At 45.3% G+C, this 14,106-nt stretch overlaps 1 protein-coding gene across 1 annotated transcript in view; it reads right to left on the reverse strand.

Annotated features, from left to right (window-relative positions):
* Positions 1–137: 137 nt before the first annotated feature.
* The window catches only part of ST18 (ST18 C2H2C-type zinc finger transcription factor), a 66,430-nt gene continuing 52,461 nt past the window's right edge, over positions 138–14,106 (reverse strand). Inside the window, exons 15-18 of the mRNA XM_007464060.1 lie at positions 8,482–8,570; positions 5,279–5,382; positions 2,691–2,834; positions 138–278 (exon numbers count right to left, since the gene is read on the reverse strand). Coding sequence (XP_007464122.1) covers positions 138–278; positions 2,691–2,834; positions 5,279–5,382; positions 8,482–8,570 — 478 coding nt within the window. The remainder of the gene's footprint in view (positions 279–2,690; positions 2,835–5,278; positions 5,383–8,481; positions 8,571–14,106) is intronic.

Below are 14,106 nucleotides of genomic sequence, written 5' to 3' on the forward strand. Positions count from 1 at the left end.
AGCGGGGGGGAAATTAGTGCAATGTTGCAATTGTAGGTGCAGTACGGCGCCTGCCTGCCTGCCTTAGTGGCCGGGGGCCCTCCAGATCCGTACACGTGGCTACCGGTGGAGAGTCCGTGGCCCATGGCGCTGTGCTCCTACACGTGGATGCCCTTCACCGCCTGCTTGATGCTCTCCAGCAGAGCCTTGCATTCTGGGGAATAGTCCCGCTCCAGATTGCTGTACATGTCCGTGAGCGTGTTGACGTACGCTTCAAAATTCTGCTCACTGATGGGCCCCTGAAGGAGGACAAAACACATGGCATCAGTCACATGACCCAGGCTGCTGGGAAAAGGGGAGCAAGTCCACGGGGGGTACCGTGACTCTGGCATCAGGGAGGGACGCAGGGAGGCAGGCGGCTGCGCGCTCTTCACTCAGTTAATGGGGTGAGCGCGACTGCCCGTATTTTGGGGTCAGTTTGGAGCCACACCAGGTGGAGGTCTCGCTGCTGGGCTGGGCTGTTCCCAGCTGCACCCTCCTCCAGAGAGGGGCTCTTGGCCTCCCTCACATGCACGTGCTCAGCATGGTGACCTCGTCTGCAGAAGGCGGGTGTGGGCCAGGCAGGAGGAGGGCTTTGCTCGTCCAGAAGCTTCCTCTGACAGCCCTGGGCCGGGGTTTCAGGGCTGTGAGGCTAGACAAGGTGTCACCAGCTGTCTGGTGGGAATTGTCCTCTTTCATCGTCAGACTCCTCTGTCCATTTCCTCCTTGAGGGTCAGAGCTAGGCTTTCCCCCTCTCTCTGTCTTTCCAGGTGGAATACGGGATTCACAGAGTCCGGTCTGTTCACCCCCTGCTCTTTGCTTGCGTGTGGGCACCTCCTGTCCCTAACGTGGTGGCTCAAACAGAGCAGCCCCTCGCAACGTGGAAACTGCACGAGTGGAAGGAACAAGCGGCTGGGGAAACTGCCGCTCCGCCACTTCTTGGGCCTGCATTTCCCAGCTTTTTGGAAACGTGCCTTACTTACTGCACAAGAGGCCTGGAAGAAGGGACTTGTAAAAGGTCTCAGTGCAAAGGAATAAAGGGTATTACTGTGACTGCTGCTGCTGAAGAGCTCGGCTTTCTCAACGTGAAGCTGATTTCATTGTGCCCAGCCAAGCACTGACTCCACCAGCTGCCTGACGCTGCTTTCCGTTCCCTTGTCATTTCTGCCTTTGCTGTGTCACGAGTTTCTAGCTGGATGAGGACCTGGATGGCAGAGTGATAAAGGCCACCTCGCTTGTGCAGGCTTTGGAACCTCCATCAAATTACGTAAGGCTCAGAGCCTCCAATCCCTCCCCCATAAGATGGGAGACGAGTGCTCGAAATAAATTGTGAACATTTAGTGGGACCAAATGCCTTGTATGTCACTGCGAGAGTGCCCTGTATGTAACTATACAAAGTACAACTTACCTTGCACGGTAACAGTGATTTTTATGGTGCCACTGAAGAAAAAAATATTACAGAATACAAATTTGCGGTATGAGAGAAATGTTAAGAAATAATATAACAAAAAAGAGAAACAATATAACAGTAATATTCAATAATTACCTTAATACTGGCCATAGAGTAATCATTTATTTTCCTTTGGGTTCTTTTTTATTACATTATTGATTTTTTTTTAAATATATTTTTTCTTATTGTCAGGAGACATATTTGGAATTGGTGAAGATGAGGGCTCCATGCTGGGAAGCTGGACAAATTGAGAGATTTCTTGCTTTCAGGAAAACCAATCCTATTTCTTTATTAAATTGCTGCTTTTTCAAACCCTTCTGTATATAAAACTTGCAGCTTTAGAAAACTTGTTCTAAACATGCCTGTACTGAGGAAATGGAGAGCATTCAACAATGCAGCCCTCTTCCAAATGTTTATTATACTTATGAAAATGTAAAGGAAACCAATTTTCTATGAATTTTAAATAGTTGCAATGCCTCAAGCATATGTTTAGGTTTTGGAAATAGGATTCCTTGCTCACTTTTGTGCTTTTTATTCTATATGAGGAGTACTTAAGTATGTTCTTCATACTTAGGTAAAGACGCAGACGTAGAGAATGGACTTGAGGACACGGGGAGGGGGAAGGGGAAGCTCGGACGAAGTGAGAGAGTGGCATGGACATATATACACTACCAAACGTAAAATAGATAGCTAGTGGGAAGCAGCCGCACAGCACAGGGAGATCAGCTCAGTGCTTTGTGACCACCTAGAGGGGTGGGATAGGGAGGGTGGGAGGGAGATGCAAGAGGGAGGGGATATGGGGACATATATGTACGTATAGCTGATTCACTTTGTTATACAGCAGAAACTAACACACCATTGTAAAGCAATTATACTCCAATAAAGATGTTAAAAAAAAAAAAGAAAGCATGGGTCTCAGATTGTGTAAGCCATGTTAACAAGCTTTCCATTTGGAAACAAATTTTGAGAGCGGGAACTTTGGCCTCCAATTTTCATTTACATTATAAACCCAGTTTCAAATAAACCCTCATCATCTGTGAAGGGCTCCTGCGGTATCAGAAGCCCTTGGTCGTGACATAGGGTAAACGTAAATATCCATCACGTTCCCAGGGATGAAGTGTGGGCAGCTGGTCCCCTCGGAGCCAACTTTCTGCCCCAGCCTTGGGTGACGGCTCGCCAGCAAGGGGAGCCCTGGGACGGAGCCGCGCGGCCTCAGACTCACCATCTGTGGGAGCTGGATGTCAGCGAGGCTGGAGATGAGGGCTTGACTCAGGCCCGCCAGGTCCTTCAGCAGACTCTCGTTGCTCTGTTCTATCAGTTTGTTTTCCTCCTCTATCGTCTTTAAGCTGCTCTCCATAGACGTGATCTGAAATGGAAAGAACTTGGGAACGTGGAAAGCAGAGTTTGGAAGGGCCGGGCTTCAGCGGGGTCCGGCGCTGATCAGGCCTATGGCCACCTGTCCTCACAAAGCGGCAGCCCTGCCTGCCCCCCACCCCCCAACCCCCCTTCACTCTGAGGGCCGGAACCACAGTCCCAAGTGCGGCTCTTCAGCCCAGATTCTCCCACGGCTGCAGATCCACACCTCCACGTGGCTGTAAGGTGGACTTCAAGGGCAAACCTTCGCTATTTCCCCAAACCCGCTCCCTACACAGCCCCCTCCTTCCCAGCTGACGGCAACTTGCTCGCTGCCCAGGCCTGGGAGGCGTCCCTGACAGCGCTTTCTCTCGCACTTCATGTCCACCGGGCTCCCCAGTCCGAGGGCCCAGGACGGAGACGGTGCCCACCTGCACTGCTGCTCCCCAGGTGCAGCCGCCGTGGTGACTGTGACCCCTTCTCAGGGGCGGCCCTGCACCCGGCTGGGCACCACCCAATCTCTTGCTGACCCGTCTTCACCCCACCTACCCAAGCGGGTCTCTTCAAATGTCAGGCAGATTGTAGGTCAAATATGATCGTGTTAACCCTTGGCTCTAAACCCCGTAATGGTTCTGCGTTCATTCAGAATAAAAACCAACGTCTTAAAAAGGGCCTGGGAAGCCCTGTGTGTCCCCGGGGACCCACCTCCTATAACCCCCAGGTCACTGACCTGTAGCCACACTCACTCTGCTATTTCTCAAAACGCTGGGCCTTCTCAAGGGTTAGGGGTTTGGCACTGGCTGTTTCTACTGTTGGAAGCACTCCTCCCCCTTCCTGTTTGGCTAATGCCCTCAGCTCCTCGAGTCTGGCCACATGCTTCCTCTTCCTGTGGCTGAGCCCCGCTCTTCTCTCTGTTTCGAACTCTGGCTGTTTCTCCCCATGCCCTGCCCTCGTGCGATGTAACTTATCGCTTCTGATTTTTTGTTATTGTTCACCTCCCCTTCTAGACTGAAAGCTCCACGACGGCAAAGGCTTTTGCTTTCTTCACTAATGTTCTCAAGACAAGTTCTCATGATTGCGACAACCACGCATGACGCTCTCTTTGTAGCTTGGATTGCTATTAATGGAAGATTACGACACGCAGAAACCTGTTTTTCAGGTGGACTAAAAGGTTCTGTTTTAGGTCCCTGTGAGTGAAGACTTCTGAGAGTCAGTGACCTCAGTGGCCCAAACCCCACGTTTCAGGAAAGGAGAAAAGGGAGAAAGACACTTCAGCTTAACTTTGTCTATTCTTTTCCTTCTGATTTATTGCAATAGAGTTACTATGAGTGTTTTTAAAAATCCTGGACTGGAGAGTTCCCTGGTGGTCCAGTGGTTAGGACTCAGCGCTCTCATTGCTGGGGCCCGAGTTCGATCTCTGGTCGGGGAGCTAAGATTCCGCAAGCCTTGGGGGCACGGCCACAAAACAAACAAACACAAAAAGACAAAAAACAAATCCTGGACTGAACTTTTAATTTCCTCGTGGGTAAATTTAATCAGGGGCTGGGGCAGACCCAGGAGAATGCAGAATTGAGAAACTGCTTGAATTTTCAAAAAAGAATGTCAGGAAAATCTGGGAAAAGATCCATTTCTATCAAAGACTGACTCATTCAGAGGTGTTCTAGAGAAATTAAATTTGAAAAGTTGCATTGTTTTACTTGAATTTCCAATAAAGCTAAGCCCTCTCATATCTTCTCATGACGGTTTTTCTAAAGCACCACATACTCTAGGGGCTCTGCACTTATAGGAAGATCGTCTTACTTGCTGATAAAGCCTTTGGTGCACCCAGGGCAAAAATGTGAGCAGTTTGGCCTACAGCTGCCAAACCAGTGATCGCCCAGCGTGATCCACGTATTCAAGCCTTCACAAGGATTGTGCACAGGAGACACACTCTGTGTGTTCACTGCAAAAGATCCGTATGTTTTTTGTTTTTCTTAAAATTTATTTTATTTTATTTATTTATTTTTGGCTGCGTTGGGTCTTCATTGCTGCGCGCGGGCTTTCTCTAGTTGCAGCGAGCGGGGGCTACTCTTTGTTGCGGTGCACGGGCTTCTCTTGTTGTGGAGCACGGGCTCTAGGCACACGGGCTCAGTAGTTGTGGCACGTGGGCTCAGTAGTTGTGGCGCACAGGTTCAGTAGTTGTGGCACACAGGCTTAGTTGCTCCACAGCATGTGGGTTTTTCCCGGACCAGGGCTCGAACCTGTGTCCCCTGCATTGGCAGGTGGACTCTTAACCACTGCGCCACCAGGGAAGTCCGATAAGTTTGTTTTTTATCATAGGGTTTAATAGTTCAATGTGCCCCCTCCATTTAGGATTATGATTACCTAAAGCTAACTCATTGCTCTACTGCCTTCTCCTTTCCTCCATCCCTTCCCCCACTGCTTCCTCCCGTCCTGCTTCCTTTTTTTTTTTTTTACCTGCGTCTGGAGTTTCATCATATCTGCTTCAATTTTAAGGTTGGACTCATTGAGTTCCTTTATTTCTTCATCCAAATGCCTAATTTCTTCATCACTCTCTATACCTGTAAAAAGTCAGACTCTTTTAGTTCAAAAAGAAAATAAGAGACTGAGACAGATCTGAGCCCTTTTACACTGAATTTGTGGTTTGCTAAGTGAAAATGAGACTTTAATTTGAAACGTTGAATTTTTACCCATATCCAAGATTCTAAAAAAGTGGGTTCAAAGAGTTGCAGGATTTTCTTCCTTAGTAAGAAATGCCCCAGCGTTTAACGTAGGTCTGCTGTGTTCCAGGTCTGCTGCTGGACCCTGTGGGGTAGGTGTCATCACCCTTCCTTCCCCCGACAAAGGCCAGAGCTTCACAGAGGCTAAAGGAGGCCACGGTGACCCCCCACGGGGCTGCATCACCTGCCCCGGGGCCAAAGGAAGGGGCAGAGCCTGCCTGAGTTCCAAAGCCCGGGCATTCTCTCTTGTGCGATGCTGCCAGGACAGGAAGACCTGGATTGTGCTGACTAACGACCAAATGTATGGCATCTTATGAGCCATTATTAGAGGCAGCGGGGGGTCCTGGCAGGTGGGCTCGAGCCCAGGGATACACAGCTCGGCTTCTCCCTGGACCAGAATCAGAAGCAAATGGCGTCCGGGGAGAGTGTGGCTTTGGAGTTTGAATGCTGCCTGGCTCCTGTTTCTGAACTTGGGTCACTTACTTCACGTCCTTGTGCTTCAGTAAAATGTTGTGAGAATTAATGCAATAAAACATAAAGTGCTGAACATACAACAGGTTCTCAATGCACGGGAGTTATTTTCCCATCATTCTTTTAGAGAAGAAATATGAATACATTTTAAAGATTTTAAAAAGCTGGGAATAGGAGCTCATATTGCGGATGCCAGAAGCAAGATTTAAGGTCATTTCAACAGTCCAGAATGATGACTCTAAACCAAGAGATGACAATTCAGCGGGATAAATGTGAATGCCAGCATTTAGATTTAATGAGACCAATGCATGAGCAGAGCTGACAATCTGTGCGAAACAGGTCTAGGCTCTGGTACTTTCCTGGGTCGCTGCTCTGGAGCACAGTTCATCACCTACTGAAGGTGGACCTCACATGCTCCACGGCCCAGCAACGCCGTTCCTAGGCACACACCTGAGACAAACCTACAACAGCAGGATGTGTAAGGTGCGTGTGGTATATTCACGGAAGCACAACCTGGAAACAAGCCACTCTTTTTAAGAGTCACACACGGATTTAAAAGATGGAGTGATGCTTTCAGAGAAATAAAGTAACAACAGGTCACAGTCCCCGGCTTGGTTCTACCCATGTGCTAAAGACGCCATCAGATAAAATCCCCAAAGCAAAGTAATTGTTTTGCCTTTGTTTCCCAGATGCTTCAGGATGGTCTTCGAAGGAAACAACACACGCCTGAGATAATGCTGGTGAGAACTCAAGAAAAGTACTCAAGAATCAGAGGTACACAGGAAGATCCAATATAGACCTCAGCTCAGCCACTGTGTATATTAACTGTGGTCGAGGGTTGACAGTAGGAAGGCATGTAGAGAAATAGAGATAGAGATGCTAAATTAAACCATGTGGATTCTCCATAAAAATACTATTCTGAGGGTAGAGCAGAATTTAAGGATTCAAACATACGTGCCCAAAACTTGAAATTTGATAGAGGGCTTATACCAGGAGCGCACACACACACACACGTGCAGGCTCATACAAAAAAACTATCATTTTCAGGACTGAAGCACAAAAGTTCAGCCAGCGTACCCTAATTCATCAAGAGTCTCATTGCTTGGCTTTCTCTGCTGGAGATCCTTATTAAAAAGTAAGGTAAACCTAAGACATGGACATCACTAAATTAATTAAATCAGCTTGATTTTTAAAACAATTAGCATCTGCAACACCACATTTACACTTTTATTTTATCACAGCAATTAAAATTCCAACTGAAAAATCAGTAGAGTTGGGGTGGGTTCTGCACAACTCCAAAATCTTAGATATTTTTCTGAGAACTAGAAGACAGAATTTTCTCTGAACTCTGTTCTCTGAAGACCTGAGCATAAATGAGAGCAGAAAGGCATTTTGTCCAAAAGAACATTACATATCTGTTTGTCATGCTGTGTTTATATTCCTTTCTATGTATTAAAAAAAAAAATTGTCCTGCTCTAGACTGATCTTTCAACCTACAAGTTTCTGGAAAAATAACACACCAGTCAACATGCACACCTGAAGGCAGCTAATTCCGAATTTGACTCTCTTTTCTTGTGACCTAAGTCATCTTCTCATGATACCACTTGTGTTCACAAGCCTGAGTATTGTCAGGAAACTTTATTCTTCAAGCACCCTTTGTCACATGTCACCATGCTCTGCTAACTGCCCTAATCACATCACCTGTGAATCTGACCCCCAAGGGTGACAGATGCAGCATGTTCCACTCTCTCATCATCCCTATGAAAAATCAAATATGGATATTTTACCCCCATAACATAATACTGCCAAACATTTTAAATTGATACCCGAAAAAGAAGTTTTGTACCTTCTTTTTTCTCAAAGATGGCTAAAGTATTCCTTATTTGTATCTTTTATGTAAGTTTTGGATTTCACTTAAATCTCAACACATTTTGAAATAGCTCACTGAGCTCCACTCTCTGTGCTGTATGTCACTAGAGGCCACTAGAGGTCACAACAAGGTCACTAGGCTATTCTCTGAAAACATCACACAGTATACAAATATACATATTTCAGCATTTTAACATTGTCGTCAGGAACTCTAGCCCCCATGACCTAATACATTACAGCGAACAAGCCCCCTTCCCCACCAAAAGGTGACCAACGAGTTCACACCTGGACTCTGGCCTGTCCTTTGAAATAGCTCTTGGTTCCTATGATGAAAGTGATGGAACTCTGATATATCAGAGCCATTTCCAAACCAACGAGTCACCCCCATGTCACTTGCAATCAAGAAAAAAAAAAAAAGTAAGGAAAAAAAACCCAAGAGATTATTCTTTAGAGGAAGTTATAGTTTAGTTCAAGTTTGAGGAAAGCTTCCTTCTTGCCTAGTCAAATAGCACTTCCCGCACAGAGGATGGTTTGGACACAGGACCTGCCGGAGACCAGGGTCCAGACCTCCGTGGTGGCTGCCCCGCCCTGCCCTCTTACCTCCAGATGCTTTGACCTTGATGGTCATTAGTTCTTCAGAGACCTTGCCCTTCTTGATGGCTTGTGCATTGAGAGGACATCCAGATAAGCTGTGAAAAGAGAAATTATACCGATATGTGAAACACATATTATTTCCTACAAAAATTAAAATTTTGTACTCACTATGTGTGAAACACATATTATTTCCTACAAAAATTAAAATTTTGTACTCACTATGTGTGAAACGCATATTATTTCCTACAAAAATTAAAAGTTTATACTCACTCACTACTCACTCTTTAAGTCTTTGCCTGCCTACTCATCACATTACAATCTGCAGTCTCTGTGCAGAACGTAACAATATCTATTAAAACAAAAGCAAAAGGCCCTCAAATAATGTAAAGTGTTTTGTGTTTTTTTTCTCAAATCAAAATACAAATAGCTACTGTTGATAATTATCATTTAATTAATTTTGTTAAAATGTTACTATTTTGCATTCATGTAAGGGCCTTTTGTTAGTAGTGGTTACTTTATTCACTGTAAATGTAAAACTGTATGTATATATTTTCCATAAGATTTGCTCCAGATTAGTCAAAAATGCCATGAATAATAAATCTAGTTCTTCCTGTCTTTATACACACTGTCATCTGATCTTTACAGAATGACTCAAATTGATACAAGCCCAAAATAATATCCCTCCCCTCCGCTTCATGGCAAATCCAGTTTGGGTAGGGGAAAGTTTCGAATTTATTCTTTAATTTTTAAAACATCATTTTTCATTAAAAAATCTCTACCTGAAAGGAACAGAAAAGGCAGGGCTGTAGGTGTATTTAAGCACCCTCACCGCCCAGGCAGTGCGCTGCCCGGCAGGCTCTTTATATGCTTTTCCTGAAGAGCCACACCCTTCAGACCTGCTTCCTTCCTATAATGTCATCTGTTTTGTTTAAATTACACCAAAATGATAATGACAACATTGAACGATACTTGTTTCCTATAGTACATGATATGAGATGATTCTGTTACTCTAGGCAGCCATTAATTCTTTTGTCATTTGGTTATATTTTTGGAGATACCATTTTTAAATAAAATTAAAAATTATAATTAGCCATTGAAAATATTTTTTCCCAGAGAAATTTGGTTACAATTCAGGCATGAAACAATCATTTTTCATCCAAAGATTGGAACACTTGGCAGAGTGAAAGGAGACTATTTCTGAAACATAGCCCTTAATAAATGTTTGCAGAATGAATATTTTTCTTAAGAATTTAAAATTGTTCTATATTAAGATTATATGAAATAAAACAATAATAGATATGTAATACTACATATAAAAGGAAGGCTCTGTGGTTTGCCAAGATTTGATAAATTATGAAATATTTTACACAGGAAAAGAAAATAATGGAAAAGCACAAACTGAACTGTGAACCTGACTTATTCTATTTCAGAAGCTGCTCACTAAAAAGAGTGGCCTTTATAAGCTACATTATCTTCTTTTTTTTTTCCTGGAAAGTTTGTACAAGTCTGTCTTGTCTTCTGTCACACATTGTGTTCCGACAAATGGTTACAAACAGGAGTAATGTTTGGCTGGTAAACTGGATTTTAAAAGTCACCTGTGGGAGGTTTGTAACAAGATGGATGTTAATACCTCCTAAGAACTTCTGTCTCTCCCGTCAAGGGTCTGCACTGTTTAGACAACACAGGGTGAGCGTCCAGGGGGGACAGCCATGTGGAATGCTAGTGAAACTCCACAACCATGTGCGTTAGAACTGAGTACAGTTAAGTGACGGGAGGGAGGCTTTGGTCTAAAAAATGCCACTGGATGTTCTGTACCTCCCAATGTGGTTATATCTTCCAGGATATAAAACAAATCCTAAATTCAAGAAAACTGGGGCAAGAAAATATTTTTAATGTCCCTTTTCCTTTTGAGGATGCCACATCCTCCACAAGGCTCAGTCTTGCCGCTCAGGAAAACAGGGAGGTTGGCTGGGCGTCGCCTTTGGGGTTCGGGCTCCGTATTGTAAGGCAGGGGAAACATGCTTTATACGGCTTGGAGCAAATTCACAATTCTATGAAGGCAGGGAAAGGCAATTTTTTTTTTAAGATTAAAAAAATATTAATTTATTTTTAAAATTTATTCATTTATATATATATATTTGGCTCACTGGATCTTTGTTGCTGTGTGTGGGCTTTCTCTAGTTGCAGCAAGCGGGGGCTACTCTTTGTTGCGGTGCACAGGCTTCTCGTTGTGGTGGCTTCTCTTGTTGCGGAGCACGGGCTCTAGGCACGGGGGCTTCAGTAGTTGTGGCTCACAGGCTCAGTAGCTGTGGCTTGTGGGCTCTAGAGCACAGGCTCAGTAGTTGTGGCACACGGGCTCAGTAGCTGTGGCTTGTGGGCTCTAGAGCGCAGGCTCAGTAGTTGTGGCGCACGGGCTTTGTTGCTCCGCGGCATGTGGGATCTTCCTGGACCAGGGCTCGAACCTGTGTCCCCTGCATTGGCAGGTGATGTCTTAACCACTGCGCCACCATGGAAGCCCCAGGGGAAGGCAATTTAAAACTATATCTTCATCTGCCCTGTTACAGTAGAACGGCAGGTGAAAAATCTGTGTGGTGGACATCATTGTTTATAATATGTTAGTAAACCTCAATGAAATTACAGTTATGGTGTGGCACTGAATGAGTTCTATTAGTCACAGGACTTCTGGTTTTAAAGCTGCAAACATCCATAATGATGTGTATTTAATATAATATCATTTGTCTTCTCAGTTGCTATTCTTTCAAAGTGGAAGTCTGTAACATGAAGTCTTAAAGAAAGGTTTTAAAGTAATTAGTATGTAAACAAAATGCTGATGTAATGCACAGGTAATTGTTCTCAGCCATCCTCTAAGGTAAGTTTTGTAATTATTCCCATTTTGCTGAATCTTAAATGGGAAAAGTTATAGAACTTGCTTTAGAGGATGGCTGAGGAAAGTCTGCACGAGTGCCTGGTGGTCGGGAGGATCCAGGAAACACCAGGGATGGGCTGGTACCCAGCTCGGGAGAGGGGATCTGGGGCCCTGATGCTGTGAGGTGTGCAGGAGGGGAGCAATCCCTGAACTTCCCTGTGCCCTGATTCTTCTGTCAACTGAGGGTCACCACAGTCCCTGTAGCTTACAGGGTTTCTACGGGTTTAAAGGGATAAGCCACGTGAGGAACTTAGAACAGGCTGTCTGCTGGGACAGAGCAGCCTGGAATAGCAGCTGGCCTTTGGCAGTAACGGGAAAGAGAACAGAACAAGTCAGGACGTCAGGGTTGGGAACAGGACAGATAAAGGTGTATCGTAGGTCAGTACGTGTGATTCCAGCATGTCATTCCTACTTTAATGAATTATTGCATAGCTACATATATATTAATATAATTGTACAAAAGGGAAAGGAAATAGTCTGTGCTGAACACCTACTATGTACCAGGCAATAAGCCAGGCATTTTATCATCTTATTTGTTTAAATCCTACACATAGTAAAGAAAAGCATTCCACCCCAAAGAGAATACCCCAGGTTAAATTTGGGCTCTTAAATCCTTTGAGTAGCAAGAGTGAAAAACAGTGAAATCTGAATTATTCATTTGTCTAAATTCTTAACTGTTTTTCTTCTCCTAGGAAATAATATCTCTGCATTAATACTGCAGCCTATATTTTTGAACTCATAATTTCCTTTTCTTATTATGAAATAAATAGTATGTACACAGATATATACAACGTGTACTTGCAGTTGAAAGAATACCCTGAGGGGCATACCTTGAATTTACCTTCAAACACAGAACGCGCTTTGAAGCTTCACCTGCCCCATAGCAATAGCTGTCTCCTGTCCCGCAGAGACAGCCATTAACTCCAACTGCAGATGAAAAATTACCTAGTTTTTTAAAACGTGATTTTGCTACATGTTTTTTCACTTTGTGGGACAGAATCACACCACACGTATCCCTCAGCACTCTGTCCCACTCAACACCTGCTCCAAATCCGCCCGCGGTGCCTTTGCATCCACACGCATCCGAGGCCCTGCAGGTGGAACCACTCCTGTGTCCTGCGCTGCAGGGGCCAAGGTGGCGGGCAGGCAGTCCCCAGCCTGGAGCCGGGAAGCCGACCTCCTGGCACACGTCCGTCTCCACCTCCGGGTGCAGGAGAGCCTCTGGGACTGAGCCTGGACGCCTGGCGGCTGGACAGCAGGGTACCCTCACCAGCTCCCTTACATCTGAGGCATCAGCTTCCTGACATGGTTCTACCAACTCCTCTTCCACTTACAGCTCTGAGGGTCCCTGCAGCTCTGCACCCTCACCAGGCCTGGCGTCATCATGTAAAACCACTCCGGGATTTTTCAAGAGAAATCTGTGTTCTAACTGAGGGATGCACTCGCCACAATCCAGCATTAATATTTCATTATCGATGTCAACATGGATATGACAGGGTCCGTGGTGAGAAAGCACAGCTGCTGTGCAGCTACGAGGCTCACTTGATGTATGACTCTCCTTCCTGGACGGGAAACGATGGTTCAGACCCAGAAGAAAACAACGTGCACTACTGTGAACGTGATCAGGCATCTGAGAACCATCAAAAAATAAACCACCTAAAGAGATCAGCTTTCCTCCATAAGCAGGTGTGGCTGTTGGAAAACTTCATCTCCTGACACCGTCGACGTGCACCTTGAAAATGGAACCAGCTTTGCTCTGCTGGCATCCTGCCCATAAGCAGAGCTTCAGGACTCGCGAAGCTTTGTTAGATCTTAAATCTGCATTGTGCACCACAGCCCCACGACCAGAGATGTGTGCAGTGAACCTTCTAGCCCCACTCCTTATTTTGTATTTTGGCCGTGCTGCTGGGCTTGTGGGATCTTAGTTCCCTGACCAGGGATCGAAACTGCACCCTTGGCAGTGAAAGCGTGGAGTCCTAACCACTGGGCCGCCAGGGAATTCCGCTAGCTCCTCTCCTTGATGGAGAATGTGGACAAAAGCCTGGTTTAAGATCAGTGCTCCTGACAAAGAGCCTGGTTGACATACATGCCACTCAATGATGAATGAACTGAGTCCTTGTGAAGCTAGAAAGAGTTTTCTAAATCTCTCTTGTCCTCCGCGTACTTAGTAATCGCTGTGTCCTTTTCTTTCTGGCCGCTGGGGATGACTCACAGCTTCCCAGCTGCAAAATAACTACCATTTGGTCTGAAATGGAGCCAGCTGACGAGCAGAAGGGCATGACATAAACACGTAAAGTGAAAGTTTACGATCACATGACAGAAGTGAGGAGCTAACACCACTTAGAACTGAAGTGAACCACTGACAGAACCATTAAAAAAAGCAGCACAAGCAATATTTCAGAATAAAAAAAACACAAGCACAGTTTCGAAAGTGGTTGAAAATCGTGCAGTGAATTTCAGAAATAGAGAAAATAACATTTTCCATCCTTCAAACTGGTCAAATATCTATCTGGCAAGACTCATTACTTGGACATCTAAGGTGCTATGATTAATGACCTTGAGGGGGTCTCTCCCCTCCCCCGGACAATCCAGGTGACAAACAATCACAGCAACAACACATTAAGAAGCAAAGCTGGGCTTCCCTGGTGGCGCAGTGGTTGAGAGTCCGCCTGCCAATGCAGGGGACACGGGTTCGTGCCCCGGTC

Source organism: Lipotes vexillifer, unplaced genomic scaffold (genome assembly GCF_000442215.2).
Source record: "Lipotes vexillifer unplaced genomic scaffold, Lipotes_vexillifer_v1.1 scaffold69, whole genome shotgun sequence".
Taxonomy (NCBI): Eukaryota; Metazoa; Chordata; class Mammalia; order Artiodactyla; family Lipotidae; genus Lipotes; species Lipotes vexillifer.